The following is a 13,325-nucleotide window of genomic DNA, read 5'->3' as shown; positions in this document are numbered from 1 at the left end:
TTCGATTCATTCCATCCACTTCAGTCCTATTTGGGCGTACTTGGTCCACTTTGGTCTTATTTGGTCCACCTTGGTTATATTCAGTCCATCCCACTGTGGTCTTATTCGAACCTATTCCATCTACATCAATTCACTTTGATCCTATTCGGTTCACTTCGGTCCATTTTGGTCCTATTCAGTTTACTTCGACCTTATTCAGTTACTTTTGGTCCATTTCAGTCCGGTGTGCACTTACATTATGGGAAAAGACAACTTTGAATTAAGAGCACCTCTTGTTTCCATGTGTATATATAATTAGTGTATTATTTAACTATGTAGTGCAAGCATGTCATTGCATCGGCCATTAGATGATATCAACGGCTGAGATTAAAAAGATTTCTCAACCCTTTCCCAACCACTTTGGCGGAGCTTGCAACCTGCCATTTGGCCCATTTCCCTCGTTTTTATCGTACACTCACCTTCAAAAACCTCCTCAACTCTCACACTTCTTTCTCCAACTCTCTCTCTCTCTCTCTCTCTCCAGCTCACATTCTCTCCGAAATCTCCCTTGATTTTGGATCAGAACACGTCCATTGTTGTTCCCATTCCGGAGGTAATTTTCACACTTAACACTTGAATAAAATTGATGTTAATTTTGTGTTTATTTCAAAATGGGCTTGTTTTGTTTTAGGCATTTTCTCCTTTTGCTCTGGAAACAATGGATGCCACACTGCCTTTTTGCAAATCTGTCACCTCAACTCCTGTAAGACTCTCTATGATACATTTTATATTCGAATGCAGTTTTTTGTTCCAAGTGTTGGGTTCTGATCAAATTAGTGAATCTTTAAATGGGTCGCAATTGGATCTTCAATTGTTATAACTCATTTTGTTTGAATGATATTCCTGGTTCTACGTGTTGGGTTTTGCTTAAATAAGTGAATCTTGAATTGGGTCACAAATGGATCTTTAATTGTTATTATCGTTGTGATTATTATATTTAATTTTCTTTTGGGTTTTGTGAATGCAATGGAAGGGTTTATTTGTGGGGACGAGTAGAGGAATCAGAGCTGCTTCCCAATGTAGCTTTATGGTGGGAAATAGTAGAGTGAACTTTCCAAGGCAAAGAGCTGAGGGTGCACAAGTTGGAAGTTACAAAGCTAAGAAGCGTGGAGGAGCTCTCCATGCTACATGTCGTGCTGAGAAAATTCTGATTGCGAATAGAGGAGAGATTGCCGTTCGGGTCATTAGAACTGCTCATGAGATGGGGATACCTTGTGTGGCTGTTTACTCAACCATTGACAAGGATGCACTCCATGTGAAATTGGCTGATGAATCGGTTTGCATTGGTGAAGCACCAAGCAATCAGTCGTAAGTGCTCTATGACATGATTGCTTTTCTTGTTCTTCTTTCTTAATCATTTGCTGCCATTATAGATATTTATCTTTCAATTTAGGGGTGTGCATGGGTCGGGTTGGAGGGTTTTTTCAACCCGACCCAACCCACATGGTTGGGTTGGGTTAGGTTGGTGGGTTGTACATATTTTATGCCTTGTGAAAAATTGGAATTTCATCAATTATTCAAACATTTTTTTTCAATAAGACTACAATTCATATAATATGTTTAAGTTATATTCCAAATTTATCAAACTAATTCAGGTTGGTGGGTTTGATGCACACCCCTATTTATCATTATGCATGTCATCAACTCCTTGTAACTTTTTTATTTCATTTGTTAAGGGAATGGGAAATCTTATTGGGAGAAATGATGAAGCTTAGTGAAAAAGTAATAAGAATAAAAAAAGTTTTCTTTTCAAAAAAAATTTTTGGATTTCAAGCTGGTATGGAGTGTTGGATTTAAAGGATAAAACATAAAGTTTGTTATTTAATTATTTATTTTTAATAAGTAAATTTGGCCCTAATGGGGAAGAGGAGATTTGAACTAGTGGCCTCTATTTCATGGGGCGTAGTCTGCAAGACTGCAACTGATTGTGCTACCATAGATTATGATGGAAAATAATGACATTGAATGAAAATTGAGATGTTTCTTTTTTTTTAGGAATCTCTCTCTCTCTCTCTCTCTCTCTCTCTCTCTCTACTTACACACACACATATATATTTCATTTATTTTTTTATGAGCATACACACACACACACACACACACACATCATCATCATCAATATTAGCTGACCCCAAAAATTTGGGGCTAAGGCTTGGTTTTTGTTGTATATTTCATCAATATCTGTCCAAATTTTTGTTTGTTTTTTTCTCCTCTTTAGTTCTTGGTATGGTTGATAGTGGTGTAACATGCATGCTGTTTGGCCTTTTTACAGGTATTTATTAATTCAAAATGTTCTATCCGCTGCTATCAGCCGTAAGTGTACAATGCTGCATCCTGGATATGGCTTCCTTGCTGAGAATGCAGTATTTGTTGAAATGTGCAGAGAACATCGAATCAACTTTATCGGGCCTAATGTAAGTAGTGCAAATGTTTCCTCATAGAAAGGATATGAAGTTCATCCACTAAATCCCAATAACCTATCTTTTAATGGGTCAGAATATTTTAATTAATTTGGCATTTCTTGTCAAAATTTCACATAAACTGAACAGGAGACTTAAAGGCACCTGTCTTTCTAAGAACAAAACCAGACAGGGACATATCCATAGCTGGGGCGCATAAGAGGGTTTGTGGGGTTTATGTAATAAATCCAAAGTGTGTCTTTCCATGGATCCATGGCATTTCAATAATACATTTAATTGACAATAAATTTGAACTTCCAACAGAATTTAATATTTTACTGTAAAACCACACTGGTTCAGTACGTATGCAGATTGATACAAGGTGATGCAGATTGCAATCAGCTTATAGGAACAACTTTAAATCAGAATTTTTTTAGTGTATATTAATATTGAGCTCAGGGAAAAGGATACCATGTGCCCTGTTAAACCTGTGCACCTAAAGTTGATTGATATTCTGTTTGAGTGGTCTTCATCAAACCCCATTAGGAAACATGAATTGCTTTTGGCTTATTGATCTAGAAATTGAGGCTTTGTCCCTGATGTTCTACACCGATGCTTCTATCTAGATTTTTAAGCAAAATTCTTCCTGTATGTAATGTACGACAAAAACAAAACAGATGTGGCAACAAAATTGTAGAACAAAACATTAAAAAAAAAAGACATAAATCTAGGAGCAAGCCCCTAGGCTTGCTTGGAGTTAGCACCAAGCAAGAGAGAATAAACCTAGGCATCAGAGTCTAGGTGCATCTAGGGTTGGCTGGAGTGAACACTAGACCATTTGAAAAATTCCAACAGAAATTTCATTAATCAATCAAATTGTAAGCTGTCTCCATAGTAAAACAATATTCTGTATATAGACTACCATGACTTAACCATAATTCTAATTATAATCGACTTGGAAAATCCCATTGATTGAATTACAAAAAGACCTTTTACTCTAGGAAATTAAATAAGATAATAATTAACCTAATTAACTAATAAGTCCTAAAATATAATCCAAGTGACCGATAAAAATACAATTGACTTCCGAAATTAGAAAAAAAATTTCTTCCTACTTATGATGTTAGGGCTTAGAAAGATGGAGGAGAAGGTTTAGGGTATGTGATAATAATATTTTTTTTTTTTGTAAGTAATAATAGTCAATTAAAAGTGCGAAAATGGGTGCAACCCTAGTACATGGGGAGAATACATAGGGTATGTAATAATTAGGGTGCGGAAGGATAGGATTGAAAGGAAAATAGAGGATGAAGTTGATAAAATATGGCTGGATTTTCTGTACACAGCAGATAAGTGGTTCTTTTAGAGGCTGATTTGATGGGATAATGGATGCTAAATCTTCAAAGATAACTTGGGGGTTTTAGGGATTAAAAAAGGCAAGGCATAGGGGTATGGTTTGGGATTGTTTGGATGGGAAGAAAGGGTATGTTCAAGGTGCTGTTCTCCACTTGTGATCATTGCCTGTGAACATTAAGTCGGTAAGTCTGCAAAGAGAGGGAGAGAGAGCACTGGGCAGCCTTACATCAATACTCAAATATGCACCAACTTTAGAGATTGGTGTATCTGTTTTTCTTCCCCAGTTATAACTTATAAGGGTTTTCTCTTATAAAAGACCCAAAATTTAATTTGTTTTATGTATGATTTTTACTGTTGAAACAGATGGATAAAGTTCTGGTTTATACGTAGATATTATAGGGGGAGTCCATGGTTGAAGCCATTTCTTGAGTTCCAAAAGTTTGGGCAAGAAATTTAAATTCTCGGTTACATTTTGCAGCCTGACAGTATCCGTGTTATGGGTGACAAGTCAACTGCTAGAGAAACAATGAAGAAAGCAGGTGTTCCAACTGTACCAGGAAGTGATGGATTGTTGCAGGTATCGTGTGTGACTCATGGTGCTATACTATTTTACATCTTGGGAAAAAGTTGTGATATCAGTTTTTATATCTTTTGGCCAATTTTTTTAAAAAAAATTAATTGTTATCAGAGTACGGAAGAAGCAATCAAGCTTGCCAATGAGATTGGATATCCTGTTATGATCAAGGTAAATAATCTTTCTTAGTATTTTTTTTATAGTAGTTATAAAACACTGCCTAGTAGTTATAACACTCTGCCTTATGTGGCTGCTGGAATTGCAATGCACACCTATTTCTACCTTTTACTGATTAACTTAAGAGTATTAGAAATTTTGACCTGGTCCTGACTAGAAAACATCTGCTCTAATTTTCTGTGGCTTGATGAGTAACCAAAATGAGAATTACATGTTATTTTTTGCCATTTATTTCTATACTAATTTGGTTATAAATAATGATATTACATGACCAAATACATGTAAAGCTACTCATGAGATAGAAATTTTAAGTCGTTTTTCTTATCAAGAGAATAATAATGTCGCAAAACACTTCAATGTGTGATCACCTCCTTGGAAAATATTGAAGTTTACTGTGGAAGGATGATTGTGGAAGACCTTACTCCTATGAGTTAGAGGCTTCAAAGACTAAAGTTTGATAGTGTGTTTCAGTGCTTTCATAGTGTTAACTGTTAAGTTTCTTTTTCTTTGCATTTAAAACTATTATTTTAGATTGAAGGTTACAAGCTCATAGTCAGTTCATTCTTTCTGGGTATCTTACTAAAATCTTATCTTTATTTCTTATTGAATTTTCTGTGAACTGATAAACATTTATACTTTCAAGGCAACAGCTGGTGGTGGTGGCCGTGGCATGCGTCTAGCTAAAGAACCTGAGGAATTTGTGAAGTTGCTACAGGTATTGCCCCAAATGCACGTATTTCCTGTAATGTTAAAAGGGGGATGACTGCTATGTTAAAAAGTGTTTGATGTTTGAACTTCTGTAAAATTTTAGTCACGTCTTCCTGATCTATCTCTTGCAAATTATACTAATAATGTTATGTTAGCACCTCCTCCCTACATAAGAATGGTGTGGAGGGTGAAGGCATGGGCTCTGAATCCTCTTGGTGCTTGTATGATTTTAAAAATTAGAAAAAAAAAAAAAAATTGTAGTAGATTATGAAATTATATTTTTGTATTGGCGTAATAGATTCCTATAGCTCTTCCTCTTTTGACTGATGGAATATAAAATAAACAATTTTTTCTGACATCTCTGGTATTTGCTAGTTACTACTATTTTGTTTGGTACTTTTACTTATCAAATTTGTTTTTTTTTTTTTGGGTACTTATAATAAAAAGATACTTGTCCACAATGCAACATGTTTGAAAATCTTAACCTAAATTGGAAAAGAAACACAATAGGTAATAGTTCAATTTTATAAAAGCTTATAGACAGTAGTAACAAGGAGAATACAATGTAAATAAATAAAAAAGAAAAAAAGAGAGACACGTAGCACTAGCTTGATGCAAAGTTTAAAGCTGAGATCTCAATTGTATTATTACTTAGACTTGACATTCATGACAAATAAATCTCAAATTACTGACATTAAATCTGATTAACAAATTGGAACCATCAATAGAAATTAGAACGACAGTAAAAAGAATACAGTGTCTGTTTTGCTAACTTGTGATAATACAGTGAACATAAGCTATTATGTTAACCTGGAGTGTGTACTACCTAAAGACCCAAACGTTACCATGGACATATTTAAAGAATCAAGAAGGATATTAACTGGCTTGACACCCACAGACTATATTTGAGTGTGAGACTAGTCCATATATATGGGTTAGGTTTAAGTTCCACCTTGCATAACTTTTGTTAATGTTCCACTGCTCAATACTTCACATATATAAATTTAAATTCCTAAATGGCATTTTAGCATCTTGTACATTCAGAAGTACCGTAAATCTTTGGTTAATGTCTTGATTCTGTCTCTCCATAACTATCCTGTTGCCGCTGCCGCTGCTGAGGCTGTTGCATCACTTGAAATTGGTCATATTTCTGTATAATGAATATGCCATTCTTCTTCTAACATTTTCACTTACATGCGTTAGTTTATGACATTTTCTTTTGATTAAATTTAATCAATCTATTTCATGAGATATGATTTACGCATTTTCCATGATGATTGTCTGCTTTCTCTTAGATGCTTGATTTTTATATCATATTTGGTTTGAATTGTGTACTGAAAACTAAATAGCACAATTTAATCTTAACAAATATTAACAAATATTTGCTACAAAGAATTTTATAGTTCCTTTGAAATTTGTATTAAATGGGGTCTGATTTGATTTGCAGCAAGCCAAGAGTGAGGCAGCAGCTGCATTTGGAAATGATGGAGTTTATTTGGAGAAGTACATTCAAAATCCAAGGCACATTGAGTTCCAGGTAACTGCTGGGTGCTGGGTGTTTTGATGTCTTTTCAAATCTATGATCTCCTGAAGTTCTCAAGGAATTTCATTTAACTATGTCATAGCAAGTAACTCAAGAAAGGCCATCCTGAGGAAAATAAGTTTATACTTAATGGAAGACCCAATTAGTTGAGTGTTCTTTTATTGAAAAAATTATACTTGGCATTTCTGTTCTTTAAGCTCAGTTGGAGAAAACTAATTGATTCATGGACCAGTAGGAGCATCCTGAGTGCTCTAGATATGCCCACTAGGCTCTATGTGAACTTTAGTCTGTGCTACTTTAGAGTCAGTTATAATCATAAATTCAAATAGTAAAATGTTCCAAATTCCTAACATTTTATTGCAGATGATTCACATTTGTGTAAGCAGTACATAACAGTTATCCATTCAATAAAGATAGATGCACATATAAATAGTTTCAAGGACTAGGAGTCACAGTGAGAAATTTCATTTTATATTTAAATGAGTATAAAGATAAGTCTGATTAGCCCTTTTCATGCCAGTCTTATGTGTACAACTATGAGAGTTCAAATAAATTCTGGGTTGTTGATTCAGGACCAATTTTTCAATACCATAAAGGTGTTTGAAATCTGAGTCAACATGGATAGGTTATTCTGGGTCTGAGAAATTTTTTTTGGGTGAGTGCAGAAATCATGTACCTAACTCTCACTACTATTGCTGCCACTTCCCCACTCCCCAAAAAAAAGAAGAAAAAGAAAACTCTCACTACTATTGATGCATATATTGAGTTGTTTGCTAAACATCATTACATATTATCTTGTTGACATATGGTTTAGTAAAATAATATTGGCCTACCTACTATATGCAACTTTTGCTTCATCCCTGGCATGCTATATGGTTCTACAGGTTCTTGCAGATAAATTTGGTAATGTCGTCCACTTTGGAGAGCGTGATTGCAGCATCCAGGTACCAGAAGCCCCCTCATTTCTTTTATTTTTAGGACAGTTTGTCAAAATGGTTTTGGAGTGTTCTCTGAATTCAGCTATGAAAATGGATTTTGTTTCATAATTAAAAATGAAGAACCAAGTAAAAGATCTATAGGCAAATGGAAATTTTAGATAGAGGACTTATGTCCAACTCTTATCCACATATTGGCTTTTGTTTTCTTATGGTTGTACAACAAATTTCTTAGGCTGTTTTGAAAGGATTTTTGTTAATAAAGTCTCTTTCAACCACTTTTGAAATGCAAGTAAAACAAAGTAATAAGCTCTCTTGACTGTGGCTTTTGTACAGAGACGGAATCAAAAGCTGCTGGAAGAAGCACCCTCTCCTGCATTGACCCCAGAGTTGCGGAAAGCCATGGGTGATGCAGCGGTTGCAGCAGCAGCATCTATAGGATACATTGGTGTTGGAACAGTTGAGTTCCTTTTGGATGAAAGAGGTTCCTTCTACTTTATGGAAATGAACACTCGTATCCAGGTAGAAATATTTCTCGAAAATGTGGATTTACATAAGTGTCTAAAAGCTTACCTGTTTTAGGTTGCACTAATTGCAAGTTATGCTGTATAATTTTTTCCCCCTTTTTGGATTTTTTTTTGGTGGTGGGATTCAGGTTGAGCATCCTGTGACAGAAATGATCTCCTCTGTGGACTTGATTGAGGAACAAATTCGTGTAGCTATGGGAGAAAAACTCCGGTACAAACAGGTAATGAAAAAGGGGTACCTTAATTATAGGTCTCTTTATTTTTATTTTTTTAAGTGATACCTTAGCCTTAAACATAAAATACTTAAACACCCCCCCTCCCCCCCCCCCCCCCAAAAAAAAAAGGTTCTAATCATAAAATACTGTGTATTTAATTTATGACTTGGATTTCTTCTACAGGAAGATATTGTGCTCAGAGGACACTCAATTGAATGCCGTATCAATGCAGAAGATGCCTTTAAAGGATTCCGACCTGGACCAGGTATGTTCAGATAATGTGCCTGTGAACTATTTCTTGCATGCATGTGAAAATTAGATGATGCACCAAACCATTCTGATACTGTCTTCTCAAGTTTGTTAGATTACCTAACTAGCCTCATTTGCATACAGCTGGACCTTTCAGTTACTGCACTAAATTTTCCTTTATTTTTCTGTATTATAACATAGTTAACCCCTTATCAGTAGGAGGTTTATAGTTCAGCGCATACTGAGTCAGAATATTAAATGAAGACAGTTAGCATCATGGTTTTCAATCACCTTTTTTGATAAGTTATTTATATAATATACACACACACACACACACATACACAAGGTTGGGCCTTGGTGTGATGGCAAGTGCCTTCCACCAAAACCGATAGGTTGCAGGTTTGAGTCCAGGAATATGCCCCTCCAAAAAACATTGGGGGTAAGAATGCCTACCAATCACTTCTCCTAGAAAGTAGGAGCTTTGTGCACTGGGTATGACCTCTTAATTAATTAAAAAATATATGCAGAAAAGGGACACAAACCTCATACATGGAAGTATACAAGGGAAACCCTCAAAAGGAACAACTAACATATAAAATTTTAAAAAATCAATAACCTCTTACAATTTAGACAAACAACTTGTAGCTTCCATCCAATCATTTGGAGCAAGAGGATGGGTAAATTCACTCCCTTCAAAATTCTGCACTTTCCGTTCTCCAAGTACACCACACAATAGATGACTACCCTCCAGATTTCAATATCTTCTAAGTAATATATAATTGTTATCAATCTTTTCTAAGTGCTCCCAATCTTTGTTTGGGCAACAGGGAGAATAACAGCATATTTGCCATCTGGAGGCCCATTTGTTAGAATGGATAGCCATGTTTATCCTGACTATGTGGTTCCTCCGAGCTATGATTCCCTTCTTGGAAAGGTATGCCACACTTCTCCTTTTGTTAGAATATGTTTGTCCTATGAAATGTGTTGTAAATATGAACAGTTGATGCCACCAAGCATTAACATGCATGTGGCTGATTTGTAGGGATGTATGAGATGCTGTTGTGTCTGTGTATTCTATGTCTGAAAATTATTTGTGTATCGGTATTCAATATGGCTCAAATCATGCAGAAGTTAATAAAACAGTTGCAAATGAGGGCCTTCTTCTCCCTGGCTAACCCTCAAATTTCTATAGAGTTTTAGTTCATTGATGGTGGGGTACCCAGGCTTATGGAGTGTGGATACTTGGTGAAGTTTACAAAACTTGTTTGGCAAATCCTTTCTTCTCTAGGCCAGGAACTGGCTTGTGAACAGAGAAGTTTCCTAAATTATGCAAGTAACATTTTAATTATTAATTTAAACTTCTTAATAAGTTTCATTTGGACTTGCTAATGAATAATGGAACTACATAAGTAATAAGAAAAAAGATTGTTGAATAAAGGAATAAAAAGCACACATTATGGCTTCAGGTCTGAGAGTTTCCGTCTTTATCATGTATATAGTTCAAAATAAAGAATGTTAGTATTCATTAATATTTTCCTGTCACCTGAGCATTGGTGTAGGTGATGGACAGCTTATGCTTATGTTGAACATGATATTATAAGCATTCAATATTCTTGGGGCTGCTCATCTAAATTGGAAGTTTTTGCTACAAATTGTTGTTCTAATTAGTTTGGCAACTTTGGCACTATATTGCAGCTTATTGTATGGGCTCCAACTAGAGAAAAGGCAATTGAGCGCATGAAAAGAGCTCTTGATGACACTATCATTACAGGTAATTGTACTAGTTCTGGATTAAGATTCTCTCTCTCTCTCCTACCCTTTTTTTTTTCACTTTACACTGCAATTTCTGAGTGTAGTGCATGCTAAGTATTCAGTTTATTGAGTGTGGGAGGGTGGTACGGACCCAGAATATTATCCTTTAACAGTTTGTGTTGCCAATTTTGAGCTTTTATAAGGACTAAGTCTTCAAATTTTCTTTTACTAGTTAATGGGTTAGGTACTTTTTGTAGAGGGTTTTCCCCTGGCTTTTGCCTTTATTTGGTATGATCTAATTTGATCGCACTTTAGTTGAGATCTTGTAGTTGAGAGGTGTCCATACTTTTCTCTATTGCATTTTCATTCATAGACCCTTTGATTGTAATTGTTCTGTGCTTGAAATCTATAGGATTTCTTGATTAATCCTCTCTTGGGATTCTTAATTAATTTAATTATTTTAATTCTGAACGCTGTTCCACAGGGGTTCCAACAACCATTGAATACCATAAACTTATACTTGAAGTGGAGGTAGGCAACCTGAATATGGATCTTTTCTTTTAACATCTTTATTTAAGTTGTCTTTGTTTGTGTCTCTGTATGTTTATGTTACTATTCTCTCTCAGTGATATGAACTCGAAGAAATTCAATTTTTTTTTAAAATCTAATTTGCAAGTTTTTCTGGTTTATCATAGGATTTCAAAAATGGCAAAGTTGATACTGCTTTTATCCCGAAGCACGAGCAGGAATTAGCAGCGGTAAGAAGCTGATTACCCTGAATATACATGTATACATATAGATGTACATATACATATACATCTACTTTCCATCCATATATATATATATTCACTCATGCATACACACTATCACTTTTATCTGGACTGTTTGGTATGTTATACATGTAGTGCAGTAAACAATAACATTCTCCCCTCCCCCCCTCCCCCTCCCGTCCTTCTTCCCCCTTATCTCTCCTAGACTTAATGGCATGCATTTGGCTCAGGCCACATTTACTACTTTAGGTTTAAAAAAATCTCATTAAATCAACTCCTGTTTGGTTCTTTGCTTTCAAATGTTTCACAACAAGTGTATGCTGTTAAAACGAATTCCTCGGCTGCCCTTGATTTATGTACTTTGTTCAAATTCAAACTCCAAATTATTACAAATAAAATTTCATAAGAAAAATGTGAGAAAATGCATTTTGCCATGAATTTCAGTTTTTAATTGATTTCATGCACCAATGCATGTGTCACATGCGTGCTTAATTTTTTTAAAAATATATATATATATTTATAATTCCATTATGTAATACTCTCTGTTCAAAATAAGTAATTGTCTGGATGTGAAAGAGTTGTGAAAGTTTCGTTTGTTATAACTATGGAGAAAATATGGGGTATGAAGTTAAATATATTTTTTCAATTTGACTGTTTTACGCCTTATCGTTTTATTTTATTCCAATTTGTTCTTTAACCATTTGTTAAAATACTTTTTTGTCCTTAATTTATGTTTTTGGGAAGATCAATTTCAACAAAATAAGGGTAGTTTTGGAAACAGTGAAAAGCGAACACCAAAGAGTCATATTCCAATTAGATATACAGATATCAGAATATTGACCATCCCTCCAATAAACTGATGCCACCAGAAGAAATTAGCCATGATTTAGATGAAGACACAAATACAATTACTGTTGGATTACTGAATTAGTAAGCACACATGCTGTTATAAATATATAACTAAAACCTACTAGGGACAAACTGGAGATATTACGCAGCCCAAGTGGTTCTCAAGGTCTCATAAGATCCATGGGTCCTGGATTAAAAACTCCTAGCTAACATCTTGAGGCTGCCCCCAGGGAATCCTCCCTATAATTTACCTAATACGTGGGACAGGGGTACACAACTGGCTATTAGTCAAGTGCTCAAAGAAGGCTGGACACCCGCATTAGAGGAAAAGAGAGAGAGAGATTAAGCAGCCCCTAAAACTTTGTGAGGGATAAGAAATCAACACTGCATATAGATGGGTCATTTCCGTGTTTCTACATTTGATAGATATTCTCCTTCAGCTAGGTTGTGTGTGTGTTTGTGTGTTGGGTTAGTTTTTTGTGAAATAATTTATATACTTGGACATTGGTTTGTGTGCCTGCAGCCCCAGAACCTGGTGCCAACAACTTCAGGCAAAGAACTAGCTGGCACAGCTGCTTAGATGGATTGTTTGCTCTGGTATTTCAGTCTTTTCTCAGTTCCAGTTCTAACAAATCAAAATGGTTGCTATTGGTATTGGTGGAAGGAGGAAATACCGAGTGTTGTCATGATGATGCAAAAGCCTAATGCTAGATGTTGAATTTTTTCCATTGAGCATCCTGAGTGCAAAGGTCCTTGTTTTTTGGGATCTAATGCACCTTTTCTGACAGGAAAAGCATGTAAACTTGGTGTGCTTCTTGCCAGCTTTGGCTATAACTCGACTTGTATCCTCCAATGTTTAGCTTCATACCAAATTTAATTATTAACGTTTTGTTTTTGAGAATGAAAGGAAATTATAAAGGCAGCAACACTTTATAGAGCCGCATTAGTGTTCAATAATATGAGCAAATATTCAATACACCTCGACTTGTCTTTTTGGCACATGATATGAGGCTATGAGTTCAAACCTCCACATGAGCAGTCTCTCTTCTGAGTCCTTTTGTTTATTTATTTATTTTATATCAGACTCATCTTGGTTGAGTCTGATATATATGTCTTTCTTATGTTACTAATTATGATTACAGATGCCAAGAATCTTATAGCACAATTATACTGTCTAGTTTTCTCTATAAGAAAAATCATAGTTTGAATATTCTTTTCCCCACTTATAATTACAATAA

At 35.2% G+C, this 13,325-nt stretch overlaps 1 protein-coding gene across 1 annotated transcript; it reads left to right on the top strand.

The window, feature by feature from the left end:
* Positions 1 to 403: 403 nt before the first annotated feature.
* On the top strand, positions 404 to 13,093 carry LOC115974535 (biotin carboxylase 1, chloroplastic). The gene is made up of 17 exons (XM_031094935.1): positions 404 to 592; positions 671 to 742; positions 1,013 to 1,347; positions 2,309 to 2,450; positions 4,267 to 4,365; positions 4,477 to 4,533; positions 5,183 to 5,254; positions 6,695 to 6,784; positions 7,675 to 7,734; positions 8,062 to 8,247; positions 8,381 to 8,473; positions 8,651 to 8,732; positions 9,544 to 9,650; positions 10,412 to 10,487; positions 10,953 to 10,999; positions 11,164 to 11,226; positions 12,611 to 13,093. The coding sequence occupies exons 2-17, from the start codon at positions 698 to 700 to the stop codon at positions 12,665 to 12,667; spliced, it is 1,611 nt and encodes a 536-aa protein (XP_030950795.1). The 5' UTR covers positions 404 to 592; positions 671 to 697; the 3' UTR covers positions 12,668 to 13,093.
* The last annotated feature ends 232 nt before the right edge of the window (positions 13,094 to 13,325 follow it).

This window comes from Quercus lobata, chromosome 2, assembly GCF_001633185.2.
Source record: "Quercus lobata isolate SW786 chromosome 2, ValleyOak3.0 Primary Assembly, whole genome shotgun sequence".
Taxonomy (NCBI): Eukaryota; Viridiplantae; Streptophyta; class Magnoliopsida; order Fagales; family Fagaceae; genus Quercus; species Quercus lobata.
This window is presented reverse-complemented; position numbering and strand designations above follow the sequence as displayed.